The sequence below is a fragment of the Homalodisca vitripennis genome, unplaced genomic scaffold (assembly GCF_021130785.1).
Source record: "Homalodisca vitripennis isolate AUS2020 unplaced genomic scaffold, UT_GWSS_2.1 ScUCBcl_3494;HRSCAF=9056, whole genome shotgun sequence".
Classification (NCBI taxonomy): Eukaryota; Metazoa; Arthropoda; class Insecta; order Hemiptera; family Cicadellidae; genus Homalodisca; species Homalodisca vitripennis.
In genome coordinates, this window is record NW_025779607.1 from 26985 (window position 1) to 50382 (window position 23398).

The 23398-nt window shown below is 36.5% G+C and overlaps 1 protein-coding gene across 1 annotated transcript in view; it reads right to left on the reverse strand.

Moving 5' to 3' along the window:
* LOC124372560 (HORMA domain-containing protein 1-like) overlaps nt 1-23398 on the reverse strand; it is a gene marked incomplete at its 5' end in the record, with an annotated part of 31581 nt that overhangs the window by 2746 nt on the left and 5437 nt on the right. The window contains 2 exon segments of the mRNA XM_046830962.1: nt 7529-7610; nt 11105-11268. Coding sequence (XP_046686918.1) covers nt 7529-7610; nt 11105-11268 — 246 coding nt within the window.

Consider the following 23398-nt stretch of genomic DNA (forward strand, 5'->3'; position numbering starts at 1 on the left):
AAGCATTGTAATATGATCAACAAAATCAAACACTTAAGATAAATCTATAAACGCACTTAAAGCGTAATTTAGACTTTTCAATCCCCCTACAATCATATTGACAAGACCCACAATTCCATCCATTGTCGATTTACCCTTTCTGAAGCCAAATTGGTTATTTGAGAGCTGATTGTGTTTGTTCTAAAATTGAACCATTCTCACTAAAAACAACTTTTCAAATATTTTGCTTAAAATAGGCAAAATAGAGAGAGACCGATAGTAATTCATGAGTGTAGGGAACTCTTTTTTAAAAATAGGGGTTACTTTGACTCTTCAGGAGTGAGGGAAAAACTCCCAATTGAAATGAGGAATTTATTAATGCGGTCAGAGGCTTCGCAATATGCTTTGAGCATTTCTTTATGAGCTACATTGAGATTGAATTAAGATCATTCGGTTTTTTTGGTTGGGAGCTGCTGAATAATACTGACGAGCTCCCAGTGCCAGGCCCATAGAGGCTGATGGAATTTGTCTTCTTGTGGATTTTGCTTGAGGAGCTGATGGGTGAGGAGGACCTTGGTCACAATCCACAGTTGCAAAAAACCTGTTAAAACTAGTTAGCCACCTTAGTTTCATCATCATAAGCCGATCCCAAATTTTGATCTGGGGTATTTTTGAAGGAGTTTATTTATTGCTAATGATGGCCCAAATAGTTCTATAAATGTTTTTGGAAGATATAATCGCTTTTGAGACATCATATGCTTTTGCTGCTTGGATCACCTTTCTATAAATCCTTTTATATTTCCGGAAAAATGTTTTTAAAATCCGGAAAACTCAATTAAATCTGGAAGTGTATAACAGGAAAAGATGTACCCAAAGGGAAGTGGCAGAACACTTCCACCATTTCCACACCAAAATAGTGGATAATACACTTGCCAACAACCCACTTCACACAAAAAATAGCCAACAGTATGCAAGTACAACCTATAAAAAGTCACCTCACACATCTGCTAGACACTGGCATAGAAGAAATTCGAAGCATAACCAAAGGCTTCAAGTTCAAAACCTCAGCAGTAGTGGATGGAGTCTCGTCCAAGTTATTACGTCAATGCTGTGAAACTACATCACCTCTGATTTTCAGAACCAATATGTTACTAAAACCAAGAAAATACATTATGGCCTTAAAACTGGCCAAATTATGTTCTAAGTTCAAAAGCGGAAGTCCAAAGCATGCCAGTAATTAGAGACTAATCTCGCTCATCTCTACTTCTCTAAAGTGATTGAACCAGTTGTCTTTAAGAGATTGATGGACCACTGTGAGTAATATAAATTACTGACGACAAGACAACATGACAACATGGATTCTCTAAAGGACAGTCAACTACTACTGCAATAATTAAACTTGCAGAGTTTATAATCGACCACCTTGAGAATGGAAAACTAGCTAGATGCATTATGGTTGATTATAGTAAGGCATTTGATTGCCTCGATCATAACTTAATTTTAAACAAATATGACAACCTGGGTATCATAGGCCCTTGTTCTCGACTGGTTTAGGAGCTACCTTGAATAACGCAGCCAATTGATAAAAGTCAAAGAGGAAAACCCCATACTATAAAATCCAAGCCACTTGCTATAACCAGAGGTGTACCTCAAGGATCTGTCTTTGGCGCTATGATGTTTATTTTATTCACAAACAACATGTATGACATGTACCTGAACGGACTTTGTCATACGCTTATCTATGCAGATGACACAACTCTTCTGTCCAACGGGAATTCCGCTGACCAACTGCCAGTAAGCTCATATATACATATATATATATATATATATATATATATATATATATATATATATATATATATATACACATATACACATATATATATATATAAGATTAAATATGGCTTATCAATGCTGCCACACACAAATGACCTTGTGGTTAATACTTTTAAGACAAACCAGTTAGCAACTCTTCCAGAAGTTGAAGTGAATCCCCAGGCCAAATTTCTAGGAATGACTATTGATAAAAATATGTCATGAACATGTGTTGACGACCTGTGTAAGAAATTGAATACAAGTCTTTTCATCTTAAGACGAATAAAAGCCATCAGAAACACTGGAACAACAAAATCAAGATACTTTGCCCTGTTTGAAACGCAGATACAATGTCCATGTCGCTAGCTCACCTAAGTCAGAATTTCTTTAAGAAAATTACACCACGATTTAGTACTCATTTTGTACTAATTTTTACAGCTCATCAAACTTAAGACCAGATTATGTATGCGATTTCCAGTAAAAATATAGACAAATAGATTACATTAGTAGTACTCAGAATGTAATGAAAAATTAAAATTTAGTTCACATTTTGTTCCCATAATCAATATAAAATAAAAAAATATATAATTACGACTTCTTTGTTTAAAGGTTATTTTTGACGATGGAAGGATTGTGAAGGAAACAGGATTTTTCCGGACATTTGCCATCGTTCAGTGAAACAAGAAAACAGTAACACTACGTTTCGAGATCTGCAATCTGATCTCTTCTTCAGGTAAAGAACTAACCTAATACATAATTACAAACTAGGTTAAAATAAACAAATCTTACTAAAGCGTTGTGGCACGCCTAAGTCAGGAATCACAACGTACATGTTGTTGTCAACTTCACTAACACTAAAGACATGCACTTAATACAAAACTATACAAAACACTAATCATTAAAAACTAAACTACGGAATACAGGTCACAATACGTCTTCACTCGTCTACTAACCACCTACGACTGACCAGAGGGACTAGCCAATGGCAATCGTGACGGCTGCTGGCTAAAACAAGATGGCGGAAATACAAGGGAAGGGGAACAGGAATGGGCCCTTTCGTTATTATTGGTTCATGCGAGATGAACTTCTTAAAACCATATTGTGACTCCGCATTGGTTTATTACAAATATCCGATCCGTTTGATACTTTTGGTTTTCTCTTTAGTTCATTTTTTAGAATTGGCAACCAAAGCGGCCTAATCTCGACTGATGGTTGACTGATTGGTTGGTCTGCCAATTTAATGTATGTTGCCTCAATTAATTTCCTTTTGAAAAAATGTGGTTCCCGATGTATTATGTGGGCTTCATCCCAATTCATATGATGGTCTTCGGACCAACAATGGTGTGCAATTTTTGACTTTTCTGTGAAACCCTTTCTCGTGTTTTCTTTGTGTTCTTTTATCCTTACGTTTAGTGGTCTTTTTGTCTCGCCTATGTATTCCCTATTGCAGCTACATTTTATACTGTAAACACAGTTTTTGGAATCCTGTGTGCCATTTTTTGGTTTTGTTTTTACGAGACTTTGTCTAAGAGTGTTGTGTGTTTTAAACGCGGTTCTAATGTTGTACTTTCTACCTACTCTTCTAATTTTTCTCCGATAATCCCGGCACATAAGGGATTGACATAAACACAAATTTATCACAATTCTGTTTTTCTGACTCAGGAATGATTCTTCTGGTTCGTTTGCACTTATTAATTACTAATTGAGGGTATCCATTGCTTCTGAGATCCGATTCAATTTTCTTAAATTCTTCTTTTAGTCCATCTTTATCTGAGCACAAGCTCTTTGCTCTATCAAACAACGAGTAGGCTACTCCTTCTTTGACAGATTTTTGATGGTTGGAATGATAATTTAAATATTTTCCTGTGTGTGTTATCTTTCGAAAAACAGTTTGTCTTAAGGACATCCCTATCTCTTAATACACACACATCCAAAAAGGGAAGCTTGTTTTGGACTTCCACTTCCATTGTGAGGCGGATGGAAGGAGAAATACTATTAATGTGATTCAAAAAATTATTTAATTCAATGTCTCCATGAGAAAAAATAACAAAAGGTATCATCCACATACCTCCACCAAATCTTCGGTTTGAACTGAGCTGAAGCCAAAGCTTTTCGCTCGAATTCCTCCATAAAGATATTGGCGAAAATAGGAGACAGTGGAGAACCCATTGCCATCCCCTCATCTTGACGGTAAATTTTACCCTCTAACTCAAAATAATTGCATTGAGTGCATAGTTCTAACAGTTCCATAATTACTGGCACGGGAAGTTTAGTTCTATCCTTTAATGTTTGGTCTTCTTTGAGACGTGATTTAATAATTCCGAGAGTTTCTGGAACTGGTACAGTTACCTGCCGACAAAGGCAACGCTACTACTGTGGTACTTGACTCAGTAGCGTATAAAGAAAAGATTGCGGAAACTTTAAATACTGGCAAATATACAGTTTTAAATAAAGACCCGACTGATTCATTTGAACGCAAAGTAGCAAACACCTTAAGAAAACATAAAGAATTTTTTTCAGATAAATTTAGATCTAAATTAACTCCTCACCACTCAAAAATCCCCCATATGTATGGCCTTCCCAAAATCCACAAACCTACCATCCCTCTTCGGCCCATCATTAGTTCTCGTGATTCACCTTGCAGGGAATTGTCTAAAGTCCTCTTGGACATCTTAACGCCATTGGTAGGAAAAACTGACTCTTTCATCAAAAATTCCAGGGATTTCGTAGAGAAGTCAAAATCCCTAAAGTTGACTGAAACTGACAAACTGGTAAGTTTTGATGTCGAAAGTCTATTTACTAATGTACCAGTTCCAGAAACTCTCGGAATTATTAAATCACGTCTCAAAGAAGACCAAACATTAAAGGATAGAACTAAACTTCCCGTGCCAGTAATTATGGAACTGTTAGAACTATGCACTCAATGCAATTATTTTGAGTTAGAGGGTAAAATTTACCGTCAAGATGAGGGGATGGCAATGGGTTCTCCACTGTCTCCTATTTTCGCCAATATCTTTATGGAGGAATTCGAGCGAAAAGCTTTGGCTTCAGCTCAGTTCAAACCGAAGATTTGGTGGAGGTATGTGGATGATACCTTTTGTTATTTTTTCTCATGGAGACATTGAATTAAATAATTTTTTGAATCACATTAATAGTATTTCTCCTTCCATCCGCCTCACAATGGAAGTGGAAGTCCAAAACAAGCTTCCCTTTTTGGATGTGTGTGTATTAAGAGATAGGGATGTCCTTAAGACAACTGTTTTTCGAAAGATAACACACACAGGAAAATATTTAAATTATCATTCCAACCATCAAAAATCTGTCAAAGAAGGAGTAGCCTACTCGTTGTTTGATAGAGCAAAGAGCTTGTGCTCAGATAAAGATGGACTAAAAGAAGAATTTAAGAAAATTGAATCGGATCTCAGAAGCAATGGATACCCTCAATTAGTAATTAATAAGTGCAAACGAACCAGAAGAATCATTCCTGAGTCAGAAAAACAGAATTGTGATAAATTTGTGTTTATGTCAATCCCTTATGTGCCGGGATTAATCGGAGAAAATTAGAAGAGTAGGTAGAAAGTACAACATTAGAACCGCGTTTAAAACACACAACACTCTTAGACAAAGTCTCGTAAAAACAAAACCAAAAAATGGCACACAGGATTCCAAAAACTGTGTTTACAGTATAAAATGTAGCTGCAATAGGGAATACATAGGCGAGACAAAAAGACCACTAAACGTAAGGATAAAAGAACACAAAGAAAACACGAGAAAGGGTTTCACAGAAAAGTCAAAAATTGCACACCATTGTTGGTCCGAAGACCATCATATGAATTGGGATGAAGCCCACATAATACATCGGGAACCACATTTTTTCAAAAGGAAATTAATTGAGGCAACATACATTAAATTGGCAGACCAACCAATCAGTCAACCATCAGTCGAGATTAGGCCGCTTTGGTTGCCAATTCTAAAAAATGAACTAAAGAGAAAACCAAAAGTATCAAACGGATCGGATATTTGTAAGAAACTCTCGGAATTATTAAATCACGTCTCAAAGAAGACCAAACATTAAAGGATAGAACTAAACTTCCCGTGCCAGTAATTATGGAACTGTTAGAACTATGCACTCAATGCAATTATTTTGAGTTAGAGGGTAAAATTTACCGTCAAGATGAGGGGATGGCAATGGGTTCTCCACTGTCTCCTATTTTCGCCAATATCTTTATGGAGGAATTCGAGCGAAAAGCTTTGGCTTCAGCTCAGTTCAAACCGAAGATTTGGTGGAGGTATGTGGATGATACCTTTTGTTATTTTTTCTCATGGAGACATTGAATTAAATAATTTTTTGAATCACATTAATAGTATTTCTCCTTCCATCCGCCTCACAATGGAAGTGGAAGTCCAAAACAAGCTTCCCTTTTTGGATGTGTGTGTATTAAGAGATAGGGATGTCCTTAAGACAACTGTTTTTTCGAAAGATAACACACACAGGAAAATATTTAAATTATCATTCCAACCATCAAAAATCTGTCAAAGAAGGAGTAGCCTACTCGTTGTTTGATAGAGCAAAGAGCTTGTGCTCAGATAAAGATGGACTAAAAGAAGAATTTAAGAAAATTGAATCGGATCTCAGAAGCAATGGATACCCTCAATTAGTAATTAATAAGTGCAAACGAACCAGAAGAATCATTCCTGAGTCAGAAAAACAGAATTGTGATAAATTTGTGTTTATGTCAATCCCTTATGTGCCGGGATTATCGGAGAAAATTAGAAGAGTAGGTAGAAAGTACAACATTAGAACCGCGTTTAAAACACACAACACTCTTAGACAAAGTCTCGTAAAAACAAAACCAAAAAATGGCACACAGGATTCCAAAAACTGTGTTTACAGTATAAAATGTAGCTGCAATAGGGAATACATAGGCGAGACAAAAAAGACCACTAAACGTAAGGATAAAAGAACACAAAAAAAACACGAGAAAGGGTTTCACAGAAAAGTCAAAAATTGCACACCATTGTTGGTCCGAAGACCATCATATGAATTGGGATGAAGCCCACATAATACATCGGGAACCACATTTTTTCAAAAGGAAATTAATTGAGGCAACATACATTAAATTGGCAGACCAACCAATCAGTCAACCATCAGTCGAGATTAGGCCGCTTTGGTTGCCAATTCTAAAAAATGAACTAAAGAGAAAACCAAAAGTATCAAACGGATCGGATATTTGTAATAAACCAATGCGGAGTCACAATATGGTTTTAAGAAGTTCATCTCGCATGAACCAATAATAACGAAAGGGCCCATTCCTGTTCCCCTTCCCTTGTATTTCCGCCATCTTGTTTTAGCCAGCCGTCACGATTGCCATTGGCTAGTCCCTCTGGTCAGTCGTAGGTGGTTAGTAGACGAGTGAAGACGTATTGTGACCTGTATTCCGTAGTTTAGTTTTAATGATTAGTGTTTTGTATAGTTTTGTATTAAGTGCATGTCTTTAGTGTTAGTGAAGTTGACAACAACATGTACGTTGTGATTCCTGACTTAGGCGTGCCACAATGCTTTAGTAAGATTTGTTTATTTTAACCTAGTTTGTAATTATGTATTAGGTTTAGTTCTTTACCTGAAGAAGAGATCAGATTGCAGATCTCGAAACGTAGTGTTACTGTTTTCTTGTTTCACTGAACGATGGCAAATGTCCGGAAAAATCCTGTTTCCTTCATAATTACGACTTACCATAGATTCCTCATTATGGACAGTAAAATACTTAGTGAATGCTTTGTCCTTCAAGTATTCGATTTTAATAGTTCGGACATTGCTGAAACACAAAAGCATAAATGTTTTATCCTCATACAATAATAATTCATCCTTAGTAATACAATTTTTCTATTTCTATATGTGGTACTCTGATCTCTTGAAATTATTATTATTTGTATATAAACTAAAACTGTCTGTAACTATAAGATTTAACATTAACAATAAGTCAATGATTAAACATGTTTTTTTTTCTGTAAAGAAGCAGGGGATTTCCAATGAGTCAACTGACATTTTGGGATTGTAAGTAAACAAAATTCATCACAAGTAATAATGTGTACTAAGAAGGCAGAAACTATTTGTTTCATGAACATACTGCTATGTCCATGTGGAAACTTTCATGAAGAATCTATCTAACATTTTTCTTGTTGATTCCTGTTAATTTAGAAATTGCTCTGATAGTTAAACAGCGGTCTTGCTTAACTATCAGACACCCTTGTTATAATTCATCCTGGTGACACCCCTTGTTTGTTTTTGAAAAAACCAGAGAGGCACACTGCTGAATCAACCTAAATAGTAAGGAGGCAGAAAAATCCTGCTCTGTCTATATTGTTAGTTGATGATTGGGTGGAACTTTGTACACAAATTCGGGTAGGGGAGTCAAGGCAAATGAGACGACTGTGGTTGGATTTCATTAGCAACTTTTCCTAAATGGAAACCTTACTACGACATTAACAACTAATCTTATATATATAAATGCGAATGTTTGTTTTTATGTTCCGTTATAACTCTGGAACCAATGCACGAAACATTGTGAAATTTTGTACAGTGATTCTACACGTTCCTGGAAGTAACATAGGCATACTTTTAGAGAGGTGGCTGTTTAAATAGTTTATTTAATGAATTTTTTAATTATAAATCGTTGTTGATGTTAGAGTGTTTTATATTGGATCCGACAGACTGCGCTACGACACATAATACAAAGCGAACTGATACTTAACAGCTGTTAATACTTTCAGCTGAAGTTCATCAAAGAGGCAGAAACATTTGTTTACATTTAAAATTTAGAAAATTTTTATTGTAAAGTGCTTGATCAGTAGTGTAATGCAGGTTGCATAGAAGACAGAATTGCCAATTTTAAATTCAGATTGCACCAATGATCAATAAACTATCTAATGCAATGAAAATACTATTAAACGCTATTATGAAAACAACCTCATTGAAAACCAGAAATATGGTAGTAAGGATATTGAATTTGAGGACTGGGTTATGAGATCAGAGGCTGTAAGGGGTAGTGCTAACCTGATAGGATCTGTCTACAGAGATGATTTCAAGTAGCTCCACCACTGATAGTTATGTTTCAGTGGCATGAGTTTGGATATCAACATCAGTTTCAAATTCAGTGCTCACAGCCCTCATGTATCCTGTGATGATCATGAATCTGTATCCTTTATTGAATTATCTAATATAAAAATGTGTTTTATTTGTATTATATTTCTTCAAATGCTGGTAAAATAAATGTATACCCCTCTCCACTAAGTAAAATAAAAATTCAATAATCAAAATATTTTATACGAAAAAAAAATTGAAAAATTAATTATACTAGTTTTCTTGGGCCCCAAAATAACAATGTTAAACTTAAAATACCTTAACCCTTTCCATCCCAGGGTCCGGTTTTCCGGACGTTCGAAAAACATCGCAAAAATCCCCGCGTCCGGTTTTTCCGGACGTTCGAAAAACATCGCAAAAATCCCGGCGTCCGGTTTTCCGGACGTTAAGAAAAAAATTTTTTTTTTTAATGTTTATTAACTCGGAATATTTATATAAATTATATATAAATGTTCGCAATAACATATACCGTTATAAAAACATCGATTTATTACGCTATAATGTTTTATTATTGACAACTTATTTACTTCTTTCTCTCTTAGTGTTGTGTCATCAACTGTGTTGAATTTTATCAGCTGTATTTGTTGGGTTTCATTCCAGCTTGTTGTTGAGAGGGGTAATAACATAAGTATTACAAGTAAACCAAAAAATGATAAGGGAGTACAATGACTTTATGGGAGGGATTGATGGAAATGATCAGATGCTATATTATTATTTCAATGAAAGAAAAACCATCAAATTTTGGAAGAAACTTACATTTAATAATTTCTAGAATGCTCTTAAATTTATATACATTGTACAAAAACAACACAGATAATCCTGTAAGTAGGCTTCAATACATATCAAACTTGGTTGGTGAATTGACAGTTAAATAGGCACATGGGAGAGGAGTAGGCCTAGGTACTCATCAAAATGAAGCCAGTAATGCAAACAACGGTGGTACAAAATCATTTTTGAAAAAATACCAGAAAATAAAGAAAAAAACTGCTGTATGTGCAGTGCAAAAAGTACAAGAACTGGAAGGAAAAGAAACAAGTTTACTTTTATTTGTGTTAACTGCAAAAAGGGCCTGCACACTAAATGTTATCCTTTCCATAGATGTTTGTAAACAAAAACAAAATTTTATTGACTCGGATGGTAATTTTTAGTTTTTATTTTGTTAGGATTAGGAGTTTTTTTTTAGTTTAAAAATATGAAATAATTCATTGTTTGCCTATTGACATTCAATATATTTGGTTAGAACTATATGTTATGTAGAAGTGGAACATGATATGCCATATTGTTGTTATAACTGGGGAAAACTCCGAACTACAGTGATTTAAAAAAAATCCAGAACTTTTTTATTTCTCAACATATTAGTGTGAAGTATGGATTTTTTTTGAAGACTGTTAAATGTGGTTTTGTAAAGTGTTATCAATCTTGGTTAAATAATTTTTTATGCCCATCCACAACGCAACAAAGTAAAAAAATCCTCAAAATATTTTTTAGTAAGTACATATTATTAAAAAAAAGTTATTGTAAAATATTTGCATGTCGTTTTATATTTTATTTTATGGTATATATAACATATTTAGGAAGCTAATAACACTTAAACTACTAAAATTGCTTCATAAATAAATTTTTTATGGGTTTTCTAGTAAAATACGACAAAATGAACTAAAAGAGCCTGGGATTTTTGGGTATGTCATTAGTAAAAATACTTAGGATTTTTGGAACAAATTAAAAAAAAGTGTCTGGGATGGAAAGGGTTAACAACCTTATTTTTAATTGTAGATTTATTTGAGATTTTAAAGATATGATTAATACATATCCAAACACTTTTTAATGTTTTATAATTTTTATTATGAAAAAATCTGCAAAATTATTGTATTTCAATGAATACTTACAACATTTTACAAGACAAATTAAAAAGTTTTTGGCTGCGTATTATATCTTTTAAAAGAACCTTCTTGTATGTATTCCTATGACTAAGAATAAGGATGTAAGTGTTTAAATTTACTATTGTTCTTATAGCAAAAATCCCAATGTTGTATCACTACAGCCAACTCTTTAAGTGTTTGGATTAACAAAATTTTTAGATTAGTAGAGTTTGTGACCTTTTTTATTGACCATCTTAAATTTACGGCTTTTAACGTATAGTTATAGCATATAATCTATTTCAATGCTTACCCTCTCTTGCCAGTAGGAGAGCAGAGAAATCCATCAGAGTCAAGCTGGTTGAGTATCTTCTGAGCAACTTGTCGAGGGAAGTTGAGTGTACTTACAAAAGTGTTTGGTGATACTCTAACTGAGTTCAAGCACAGAATCAATGCTCTTCTATACAAAGCTTCAAACTGAAATAAATGTATTATAATTAAATATATTTTTGTGTTTGTATAATAATTAATTTGAATAACAAATATGAACTATATCTTGATCAACGAGTTAATTACCCAGGGAAATTTTAACAATGAGAGAGAGAGGGAGTTACAATAGGAGTGTGATAATTCTTGACAAACTCCACTGCTGTGCCTTTGATTAATTAACTATTCTCTACGTAGTAGATCTCAGCAAGTATGTATGAATGTATAGCAGATAGTAACTGGGAGAATAATGATTATACAATTAACAATTGTCAAGATTGGTTTTTAGCCACAGAGTTTATATATTATTGGTTTATAAGATGTGTATTTGTTGAAAAAATGTATTAGTTTGAAAAGATTCATACAGTAATAGACAAAAAAACGAAATTCCATTAAAAACTACAGTTAGTTTGAACATTTGAGGTATGAGATGAGGTCTTGTGTTACATATTATATATAAACCTAAGTATGGTTGCCAAATATTCAGTTCTGTGGTTTTATAGTAAACCACGGTCAATCAGAAACTACAGTTAGTTTGAACATTTGAGGTATGAGATGAGGTCTTGTGTTACATATTATATATAAACCTTAGTATGGTTGCCAAATATTCAGTTCTGTGGTTTATAGTAAACCACGGTCAATCAGAAACTACAGTTAGTTTGAACATTTGAGGTATGAGATGAGGTCTTGTGTTACATATTATATATAAACCTTAGTATGGTTGCCAAATATTCAGTTCTGTGGTTTATAGTAAACCACGGTCAATCAGAAACTACAGTTAGTTTGAACATTTGAGGTATGAGATGAGGTCTTGTGTTACATATTATATATAAACCTTAGTATGGTTGCCAAATATTCAGTTCTGTGGTTTATAGTAAACCACGGTCAATCAGAAACTACAGTTAGTTTGAACATTTGAGGTATGAGATGAGGTCTTGTGTTACATATTATATATATAAACCTTAGTATGGTTGCCAAATATTCAGTTCTGTTTTATAGTAAACCACCCCGGTCAATCAGAAAACTACAGTTAGTTTGAACATTTGAGGTATGAGATGAGGTCTTGTGTTACATATTATATATAAACCTTAGTATGGTTGCCAAATATTCAGTTCTGTGGTTTATAGTAAACCACGGTCAATCAGAAACTACAGTTAGTTTGAACATTTGAGGTATGAGATGAGGTCTTGTATTACATATTATATATAAACCCTAGTATGGTTGCCAAATATTCAGTTCTGTGGTTTATAGTAAACCACGGTCAATCAAAAACTACAGTTAGTTTGAACATTTGAGGTATGAGATGAGGTCTTGTGTTACATATTATATATAAACCTTAGTATGGTTGCCAAATATTCAGTTCTGTGGTTTATAGTAAACCACGGTCAATCAAAAACTACAGTTAGTTTGAACATTTGAGGTATGAGATGAGGTCTTGTGTTACATATTATATATAAACCTTAGTATGGTTGCCAAATATTCAGTTCTGTGGTTTATAGTAAACCACGGTCAATCAGAAACTACAGTTAGTTTGAACATTTGAGGTATGAGATGAGGTCTTGTGTTACATATTATATATAAACCTTAGTATGGTTGCCAAATATTCAGTTCTGTGGTTTATAGTAAACCACGGTCAATCAGAAACTACAGTTAGTTTGAACATTTGAGGTATGAGATGAGGTCTTGTGTTACATATTATATATAAACCTTAGTATGGTTGCCAAATATTCAGTTCTGTGGTTTATAGTAAACCACGGTCAATCAGAAACTACAGTTAGTTTGAACATTTGAGGTATGAGATGAGGTCTTGTGTTACATATTATATATAAACCTTAGTATGGTTGCCAAATATTCAGTTCTGTGGTTTATAGTAAACCACGGTCAATCAAAAACTACAGTTAGTTTGAACATTTGAGGTATGAGATGAGGTCTTGTGTTACATATTATATATAAACCTTAGTATGGTTGCCAAATATTCAGTTCTGTGGTTTATAGTAAACCACGGTCAATCAGAAACTACAGTTAGTTTGAACATTTGAGGTATGAGATGAGGTCTTGTGTTACATATTATATATAAACCTTAGTATGGTTGCCAAATATTCAGTTCTGTGGTTTATAGTAAACCACGGTCAATCAGAAACTACAGTTAGTTTGAACATTTGAGGTATGAGATGAGGTCTTGTGTTACATATTATATATAAACCTTAGTATGGTTGCCAAATATTCAGTTCTGTGGTTTATAGTAAACCACGGTCAATCAGAAACTACAGTTAGTTTGAACATTTGAGGTATGAGATGAGGTCTTGTATTACATATTATATATAAACCCTAGTATGGTTGCCAAATATTCAGTTCTGTGGTTTATAGTAAACCACGGTCAATCAAAAACTACAGTTAGTTTGAACATTTGAGGTATGAGATGAGGTCTTGTGTTACATATTATATATAAACCTTAGTATGGTTGCCAAATATTCAGTTCTGTGGTTTATAGTAAACCACGGTCAATCAGAAACTACAGTTAGTTTGAACATTTGAGGTATGAGATGAGGTCTTGTGTTACATATTATATATAAACCTTAGTATTGTGACGTCGGGGCCCATGTTCCCGCCGTCTGGAAGTACTGGAGGGGGAGGTCAGCAAGGTGAGCGCCCGAGGCGGTGTGTACGTGAGAGGACTCCGGCGCGAGCGGACGTCCGAGCTCCCTGAGGGCCGATCTAGTGTAGGGCTTAGCCTAGTGATGGTCGTGACGCGTGGTGTCCATGGGTTCGGAAGTGTTGTCGTTTGAATAAAGTTGCTGTAATCTGAGCTGCGTTTGGTTCCTGAGTACACCCCCTTCGCCCCAGCTGAGCAGGTGGCGTGACAAATTGGTGGAGGCAGCCGGGTATCCTGAGGTGATCCAGAACCAAAGACGGATTAACGATCCCAGGTTAGTAATATAATATTTAATAGTAATATAATATAATAGTAAATATTTCTTTTTTAAATTCGGATTGTTTTTTTTAAGTAAATTGATTAAGTTGAAAAAAAATGTAGATTGAAAGAACAAGAGAGAAAGTTAGTTTTTGATCCAAATAATTGTAGTTACCTTTTGAAAGCAAAGTGTAATTTGGAGTAAATAATTTTATTTGTTTTCTCGTAGCTTGTAAGCCGAACATAATTTTGTAGTTGTAAGAGTAGCCTATTTAGCAGCCACAGTGCGTCGAACCAAGGTACCGGTAAGGGAGGCAACCTACCCGTGATGTAAACAAAGCTGTTTCTTTTTATTGGTGAATAGAATAATTTTGAGAAATAGTTTTTGTTTTTATAAAGTAGTTAAAAAAAAAAAGAGAGAGCTTGTCCATGGGTAGGCCAGGTCAAACCCAATTGGTACGACGACTGTCGCGGCATTGAAATTTTGTGGTGTCTTGAATAACCCTTGTGTTCAGGGGAATATGTATATTTAAATTGTTGATTTGATTTGGATTGTGATTGTGATTTTGATTTTGTTTTGATTTAATTTTGTTCTGATTTGGTTTTTATTTAAATCTTAATTCGTGGTAGGGTGGAGCAATCGTATGTCGTCCCCAAACATCAAGTTTAGTGTAAAAACAAGAAGTCAGTCAAGGCTGACATCAGTTAGTGAGGTTCCCGAAGACCCAGGACAACCCCAAAGACATCTTGAGGAAGTAAGAACCGTAGCTGAAGTCGATTTAATTCCCCTACCTGGTAGTGGTCCTGACGGTGAAGAGGAAGTAGAAGCTATGGCTGAAGCCAGGGGGCCTGTTATTACTCCAGGAAAGTTCAGGGGCGGAATGGAGGACAACGTGGAGGAGTATCTAGCCCAATTTGGGAGAGTGGCAAAGGCCAATGGCTGGAACGAGGATAAGATGTTGGTTATTCTCCCCTGTTACCTGGAAGGGGCAGCTCTGAAATGGTACGAGAACCTAGAGCAATCTTTAGGAGCCAATATCACCTGGGAGCGGGTAAAGAATGGAATGAAAGATACGTTTCAAGCAATCGCTTGGGATGAACAGATGGAGTTCCGACTGCGGATGCGGATGCAAGGGGAGGAGGAGCCCGTAGAATCGTATGTACAAGATGTGTTAAATTTATGTTCAAAAGTGGACCCCGGAATGAACGAGAGAACTAAGATCAAACATGTTTTAAGAGGATTAAGGCCATCTCTATTGGAGAAAGTGATGGTGATGACCAATGACACTCTAGAAAGCCTACTGGCTAACGTAAGGAAGATCCAGACCGCACGTTTCATGGCTGGACAGCGGGTAGACCACCTACTGGCGGAAGTCTCATCAAAGGCGACAACTACAGGGAACGCCAGTCAGCCATCAAAGACGGAAATAACACAGGAGCTAGAAAGCAAACTAGAAAAACTTAACATCTGAATTTGCCAAGTTAAGCATGCGTCTTCTAGAACAGCAGGAGAAGAATCGATATACACGAGGCCGCATGACTGAGAACAATAAGCAACAGCCAAGGGTTCAGTTCGAAGTTCCGAGGGAAAGAAGAGCACAAGATGGTGAACAGTATGGAAGGTGGAACCGAGGGAGAGCAAGAGGAGCCTACTCCACCTCGAATCGTGGAAGAACTAGTGACGGTCGAGTGATATGCTACCAGTGCAATAGACCCGGTCATTATGCTGTTGCCTGTCGCTCAGGAAATCAGGGAAACGACAGAGGGAACCACTAAATCAGGGAGCGAGTGGTTCCGCTAGAATGAGCTCCCAACAACAGAGGATGAGCGTCTTGTGCCAAGAACATGAGCGCCGAGAATGGTATGACACATGGAGGAGATACAACCGTAATCCACGCCATGAGTATCGCCGTGGAGATTTTACCCACGCTATACCCAAGGAATTCCCTCGTCCCGAGGCCAGTACTGTTAGAACCGTGGGAGTATTGGAAATAAAAGGAAAATTAAATCAGAGGACAATGCCAATAATATTAGATACTGGGGCCTGTGTGAGTTGTGTTGATGAGAATCTGGTAGCCAACGTGAGAGACAGGATTAAAGCAGTACAAGGAATGAATGTTAAGACAGCCACCGATGAGCCGGTACAGATTTTGGGTAGAATAGAAATTATCTTAGAAATCAGCCACTGTGTGATATTTGTTCCCAGTGTTTTGTGGCCAAAGGAGTGGGTGACTGTTGTATCCTGGGTAACGATTTCCACCTGAAGTTTGGTACAACAATAGATTTCTCGAGGAGAAGAGCCCAATTTATAATCGCCAACGGAAGAAAAATCTCAGTAGATTTCCTCAGCGCGGAAAAAGACGCCAAGTATTTGCGTCCACCTCCAGACCCCTCGTGGTTGAAGCACATACAGTTTGAAGAAAGACAACAGATACAGGCGAGAGTAATATGTGATGATTCTACTGAAACTCCCTCCAAGAAGTCAGAGACTCCTGAAAATTAAGTACGAAGGTTTGTTGCCCACTTTAGGAGTTATGGAACCAAAGGAAGGAATTTTTAGAGAAAAATCTGTTCTATTTTGCCCTACGGATTGACTCACGCCGAGCCACCTAACCAAGTATTGGTGATGAATCTGGCAGATGATAAAAGGTGCCTACAAAGAGGCGAAGTGTTAGCGGAGGTATATGAAATCTGTGAACTGCGAGAAGAACCGACCAGCGAAGTCGAGGGAGCAAGACAAGAAAAGAGCGAGCTTGAGGAGGCGAACATAGATATTAATCCGCAATTATCCCCAGAGAAAAGAAAAGCCCTACTTAAACTGCTGACAGAGTTTAGAGACCGCTTTGCCTGGAATAAATCCCAAATAGGACAGCAAGTGAGATGGCTGAACTCGAGCCTCAGTGGGAAATCCGATGTATATGTAAAGTCTAATAGTATGTCTGCTAGAGTCCAGAGGAGTTTAAGTGTGATAGGAGATTTCGCCCATTGGTGCTGTGAAGTAACGACTAAACGACAGTTAAAACCTTTATTCACTAATCAATATTTAATGTCAAAATTTGAAAATAGCTTAAGTGAGCAAGTAACTGAAGCCTTTTCAGAAATAGAGAATGTCAATTTAGGTATGAAGAATTACAGCGCAGAAGTAGAGAGGACCTTCGCACGTGTCGTGGATGTTGGCGTTAACATAACCAAGTTAATCGATCGATTTCAGAAGCAGGAATTCACAAACGAACAGAGAAATGATCACAAGAGTTTTAGTTTGTTACAGGTGAGCGCGCACCATACAGTACGTCAGTTACAATTGTTACAACTTGTTACACACGCCTAGAGATATTGAGTCAATGTCGAGAGGGGAAGATCCCGAATTCTATAATAACTGTAGATAAGCTAAGAGAGGATTTTAACAAAATTAACAGTTGCATTAAAAAGCGGACAGCTATGACCTAGCGATACCAGTGGAGGGAAGTGTCTAAATACCTTAAGTTAGAAATAGCTGATTGTGTAATTTCTGGTAACTCAATCTTAATAAATTTGCAGATTCCAATCAAGAAACTTACGTCCCAATGGAGATTGTATACCCCTTTAATAATACCTTTTGCGTGGAATAACCAGACTTGTACCATTAAGCAGGAAACGTCATTTGTGGTTAACAGTGAAGACAGTATGGTAGTGATACAGGGAGCAGCCTTGCAGCACTGTCAGCCGAATATTAATCCACTATGCTATGTCCCTAGATACGCCGGTGATGCTGTGTCCGGATCACGTTGCCCTAGAAAACCATTTATGGGTGCGACCATACAAGAGCTGAGCTCACTATGTGTAATTTTCATGTGTGTCAGGTGACGTGCCACTTATCACCCAGATAGACGACTTCACCTATGTACTAACCCATATTGTTGAGCATTTAGAGTTTGTGTGCAGATACACTTCGAACACTACAGTTAAGATAACAGAGCGTAAGAGCCTGGGTGCACTACACGTGAGAGTGCCGTGTGATTGTAGCTTAGTCGCTGACTCCCACATTTTGGTTTCAGAAAGCTATCCGTGTAGGCAGGAAGCGGATAAGTTAGCTGTGGCACACATACTTCCAGCTTCGTGGTCAAAATTAAAAACTTTGAAAATCACCTCTAAAATTAATCATGTTTCCAGCACTTTCGAGACACTAGACACGAATGCTTAGACAACGAATGGCCTAGTCAGCTGCCGCACTGGAATTTATCTTTTTCAGAACATAGAAAGTTAGAGAGCCCGACGCTTAAGGTTTTGTCAGTGGAGAGGGACATGTATACATCACTGTCAGCCGTGCTGCACTCCATTTATTTTTGTTTTACTAACCATAATTGTTGTGAGAAATCCCCATCTAGTAGGCTTAGGTATAGGAGCATTTGTGAGAGCAGAAAATGAAATATTCTCCCCGAATCAGGAACAATTTATAGTGGATTTATTTTGTGGCATTATAATAATATTGGTTCTGATTGGTTGTCGGTACGTCGTGGGATTATGGGTAAACTGGAGATCCAAGGTATCGAGACGAAAAGGCGACGACATAGCGATGACCGCCAAACGTGACGTCAGAGACGATGGCTTGCCAAAGAACTTACCTATCACGGAGGTCGATGGAAAGGAGCTGAGAATCACTCTTGAATGGTGGGACCAAGTTCGTGATCAGGTATAAAGGATACCAGGTAATCGTTGTAACCATAGGTAAACTTCGAGGTAAACTGTATAACTGTTGTGAACGTTATAGTGTATGATTAATAAAATGTATAAAATATATTATTTCAGGAGATTATTGTTATCATGAATTCGTAAACATGTAAGTCCAGTGTGTGAATGAAAATGTGGGGAGTGTGAAAGTTTGAATGAAAAAAAAAACCGAGTGGCCACTCAGAGTGAATGTGAGCGAATGTGAGTATTAGCTAATATAAGAGTTTATATTCCAAAACTGTTTATTATGATTGACTAGGTGAAATACATGTTCTGTTTTCAGCGGTACGTATACATACGCCAATATCAGCGTGGAATGGTTAGAAGTTGATTTTGACTAATAATAATTAAATTGTAAACTCATAATTATTCTGTAAATACAGGGGACCCTGAAATAGTTTTAGAATTCCTAGATTAGGTTAAGACTTAATGTTTAAGAGGATTGGTACGTCGCAATGACATAATAATTTGTTAGTAAAATATAATTGCCTATTGTATTATAACACTGATGTAAAACATTTAATAATAATTTATGTTGTCCTTCCAGTTGTCATTAACGTAATTATGAATTAAGCGTTGACAAGTTAGTTTCTAAGATTGTAACACCGTATGTGAAACCAAATGTTTGTATATGGTTATGCTAACCAATGTGAAGAACTAAGTAATTACTTTTGTAATTTGTTTGTAATTTGGGGAATAAAAAATAATCAAGTATTAACTTGTCAATGCATACAAAGTAACTTATAAGTTGTTCGGGTATAGTTAGCTATTAACATATTCTTGTGTGGTATTGAGGTAGTTATGTTAAAAGGTAGTTAGATGTATGTAAAGAATAAAATTTAAGAGATAAGAGCTTTGTTGAAAAACGAAGTCATTTCATGCTAAGTCTTAGAGCACCGGTGGGAAGTCCAGTAGCTCAGAGCCAGGCCGGTGACCCCGAGAGGTCAGGTGACCAGAGAGGCCGGACGGCTACTGCTGACCACAGCTACTTTTGTCACGTAGACACTGCCGCTGTGCACAACTTCAGTTATAAAACTTTGTACCACCTCTTGCACTGTAAAATATCTGTATCCTGTAGTACATGGTTACGCTTATAATGTCCTACTATAGTTTGTTTCACTTGTCTATGTTAATGAGTAGGAAGATGTCAAATATCTAAAAGCCTTGTCGTGGACTTATAATAACAATTATTTAGTTTGGGTCCCTATAATAATATCCACTTTGTAAGGTTATTATCTATAAAAAAAAGTGTTTTTGCAATAGTAAGTTATAGTATGGGTAGATAATAAGGATTAATGTACTAGTTAGTAATTTGGTAAATAGTTCTAATAATAATATTATCATGTCTGAATTGGAATATCGTCATTGTACTAGATCATAAGAAAGGGCAATATAGAGGATTAATATATTTTGTTTTGTATGACTCGCACAGAACAGCGGAATGGTTCCGGAATGTGTCATGAACTCATCTATTCATATACAATTATAATTTCTCGCTTCAAGTAGTTATAAAGACATGTAAAGTTGATTAATGTATTTTAATATAAAATGTCGAATATACCTACACGTAAGGATAGATGTATAATATAAGGGAATGGACACCACCGCGGGTATTTGAGTAAGTTTTTATGAACTAATGTTTCTGTCAAATAAATGCGATTACACCAATAGCAAACATTCCTAACTAGAGTAGGTAGATAGGCTCTCGTAGGACCACATGTTTTTGTAGAAGGCAAACCTTTGTGAGGAACGATTCATTGCCTGTTGCTGGAATAGCATTAACATTAATAAACTTTCCCTGGAAATGTATTAGTGAAGTCGGTTACCGATGGGAGCGAACGACTGAGGCTCGTGATCGGGCCGTCCCAACGCCAGAGACTTTACGTGTGATCGAGCCGTCCCAACTTCAGAGACTTTATGTTTGATCGAGCCGTCCCAACGCCAGAGACTTTATGTGCCAGTGTAAATGACTGTCCCTGAGAAGCGGCTGCCGCAGTGTCTAAAGACAACTATTGACTGTTGGAGAACCCCGACCGCTAGCCACACTTTTAGCGATACGCGGCGAAACGTGAGGGTAGACGCCATGGTAACTTGTGCACGTGACCCAGCCGCCCAGCTGAACACAACCATGGGACCGGCTGCCAGGGCCTGGAAGAATTAAGAAGACGAACTCCTAGAGGGCATCCCACCCCAACAACCACCCTTAATTTGGCTGGGGGTGTGTGACGTCGGGGCCCATGTTCCCGCCGTCTGGAAGTACTGGAGGGGGAGGTCAGCAAGGTGAGCGCCCGAGGCGGTGTGTACGTGAGAGGACTCCGGCGCGAGGCGGACTTCCGAGCTCCCTGAGGGCCGATCTAGTGTAGGGCTTAGCCTAGTGATGGTCGTGACGCGTGGTGTCCATGGGTTCGGAAGTGTTGTCGTTTGAATAAAGTTGCTGTAATCTGAGCTGCGTTTTGGTTCCTGAGTACACCCCCTTCGCCCCAGCTGAGCAGGTGGCGTGACAGTATGGTTGCCAAATATTCAGTTCTGTGGTTTATAGTAAACCACGGTCAATCAGAAACTACAGTTAGTTTGAACATTTGAGGTATGAGATGAGGTCTTGTGTTACATATTATATATAAACCTTAGTATGGTTGCCAAATATTCAGTTCTGTGGTTTATAGTAAACCACGGTCAATCAAAAACTACAGTTAGTTTGAACATTTGAGGTATGAGATGAGGTCTTGTGTTACATATTATATATAAACCTTAGTATGGTTGCCAAATATTCAGTTCTGTGGTTTATAGTAAACCACGGTCAATCAGAAACTACAGTTAGTTTTGAACATTTGAGGTATGAGATGAGGTCTTGTGTTACATATTATATATAAACCTTAGTATGGTTGCCAAATATTCAGTTCTGTGGTTTATAGTAAACCACGGTCAATCAGAAACTACAGTTAGTTTGAACATTTGAGGTATGAGATGAGGTCTTGTGTTACATATTATATATAAACCTTAGTATGGTTGCCAAATATTCAGTTCTGTGGTTTATAGTAAACCACGGTCAATCAAAAACTACAGTTAGTTTTGAACATTTGAGGTATGAGATGAGGTCTTGTGTTACATATTATATATAAACCTTAGTATGGTTGCCAAATATTCAGTTCTGTGGTTTATAGTAAACCACGGTCAATCAAAAACTACAGTTAGTTTGAACATTTGAGGTATGAGATGAGGTCTTGTGTTACATATTATATATAAACCTTAGTATGGTTGCCAAATATTCAGTTCTGTGGTTTATAGTAAACCACGGTCAATCAGAAACTACAGTTAGTTTGAACATTTGAGGTATGAGATGAGGTCTTGTGTTACATATTATATATAAACCTTAGTATGGTTGCCAAATATTCAGTTCTGTGGTTTATAGTAAACCACGGTCAATCAGAAACTACAGTTAGTTTGAACATTTGAGGTATGAGATGAGGTCTTGTGTTACATATTATATATAAACCTTAGTATGGTTGCCAAATATTCAGTTCTGTGGTTTATAGTAAACCACGGTCAATCAGAAACTACAGTTAGTTTGAACATTTGAGGTATGAGATGAGGTCTTGTGTTACATATTATATATAAACCTTAGTATGGTTGCCAAATATTCAGTTCTGTGGTTTATAGTAAACCACGGTCAATCAAAAACTACAGTTAGTTTGAACATTTGAGGTATGAGATGAGGTCTTGTGTTACATATTATATATAAACCTTAGTATGGTTGCCAAATATTCAGTTCTGTGGTTTATAGTAAACCACGGTCAATCAAAAACTACAGTTAGTTTGAACATTTGAGGTATGAGATGAGGTCTTGTGTTACATATTATATATAAACCTTAGTATGGTTGCCAAATATTCAGTTCTGTGGTTTATAGTAAACCACGGTCAATCAGAAACTACAGTTAGTTTGAACATTTGAGGTATGAGATGAGGTCTTGTGTTACATATTATATATAAACCTTAGTATGGTTGCCAAATATTCAGTTCTGTGGTTTATAGTAAACCACGGTCAATCAGAAACTACAGTTAGTTTGAACATTTGAGGTATGAGATGAGGTCTTGTGTTACATATTATATATAAACCTTAGTATGGTTGCCAAATATTCAGTTCTGTGGTTTATAGTAAACCACGGTCAATCAAAAACTACAGTTAGTTTGAACATTTGAGGTATGAGATGAGGTCTTGTGTTACATATTATATATAAACCTTAGTATGGTTGCCAAATATTCAGTTCTGTGGTTTATAGTAAACCACGGTCAATCAGAAACTACAGTTAGTTTGAACATTTGAGGTATGAGATGAGGTCTTGTGTTACATATTATATATAAACCTTAGTATGGTTGCCAAATATTCAGTTCTGTGGTTTATAGTAAACCACGGTCAATCAGAAACTACAGTTAGTTTGAACATTTGAGGTATGAGATGAGGTCTTGTGTTACATATTATATATAAACCTTAGTATGGTTGCCAAA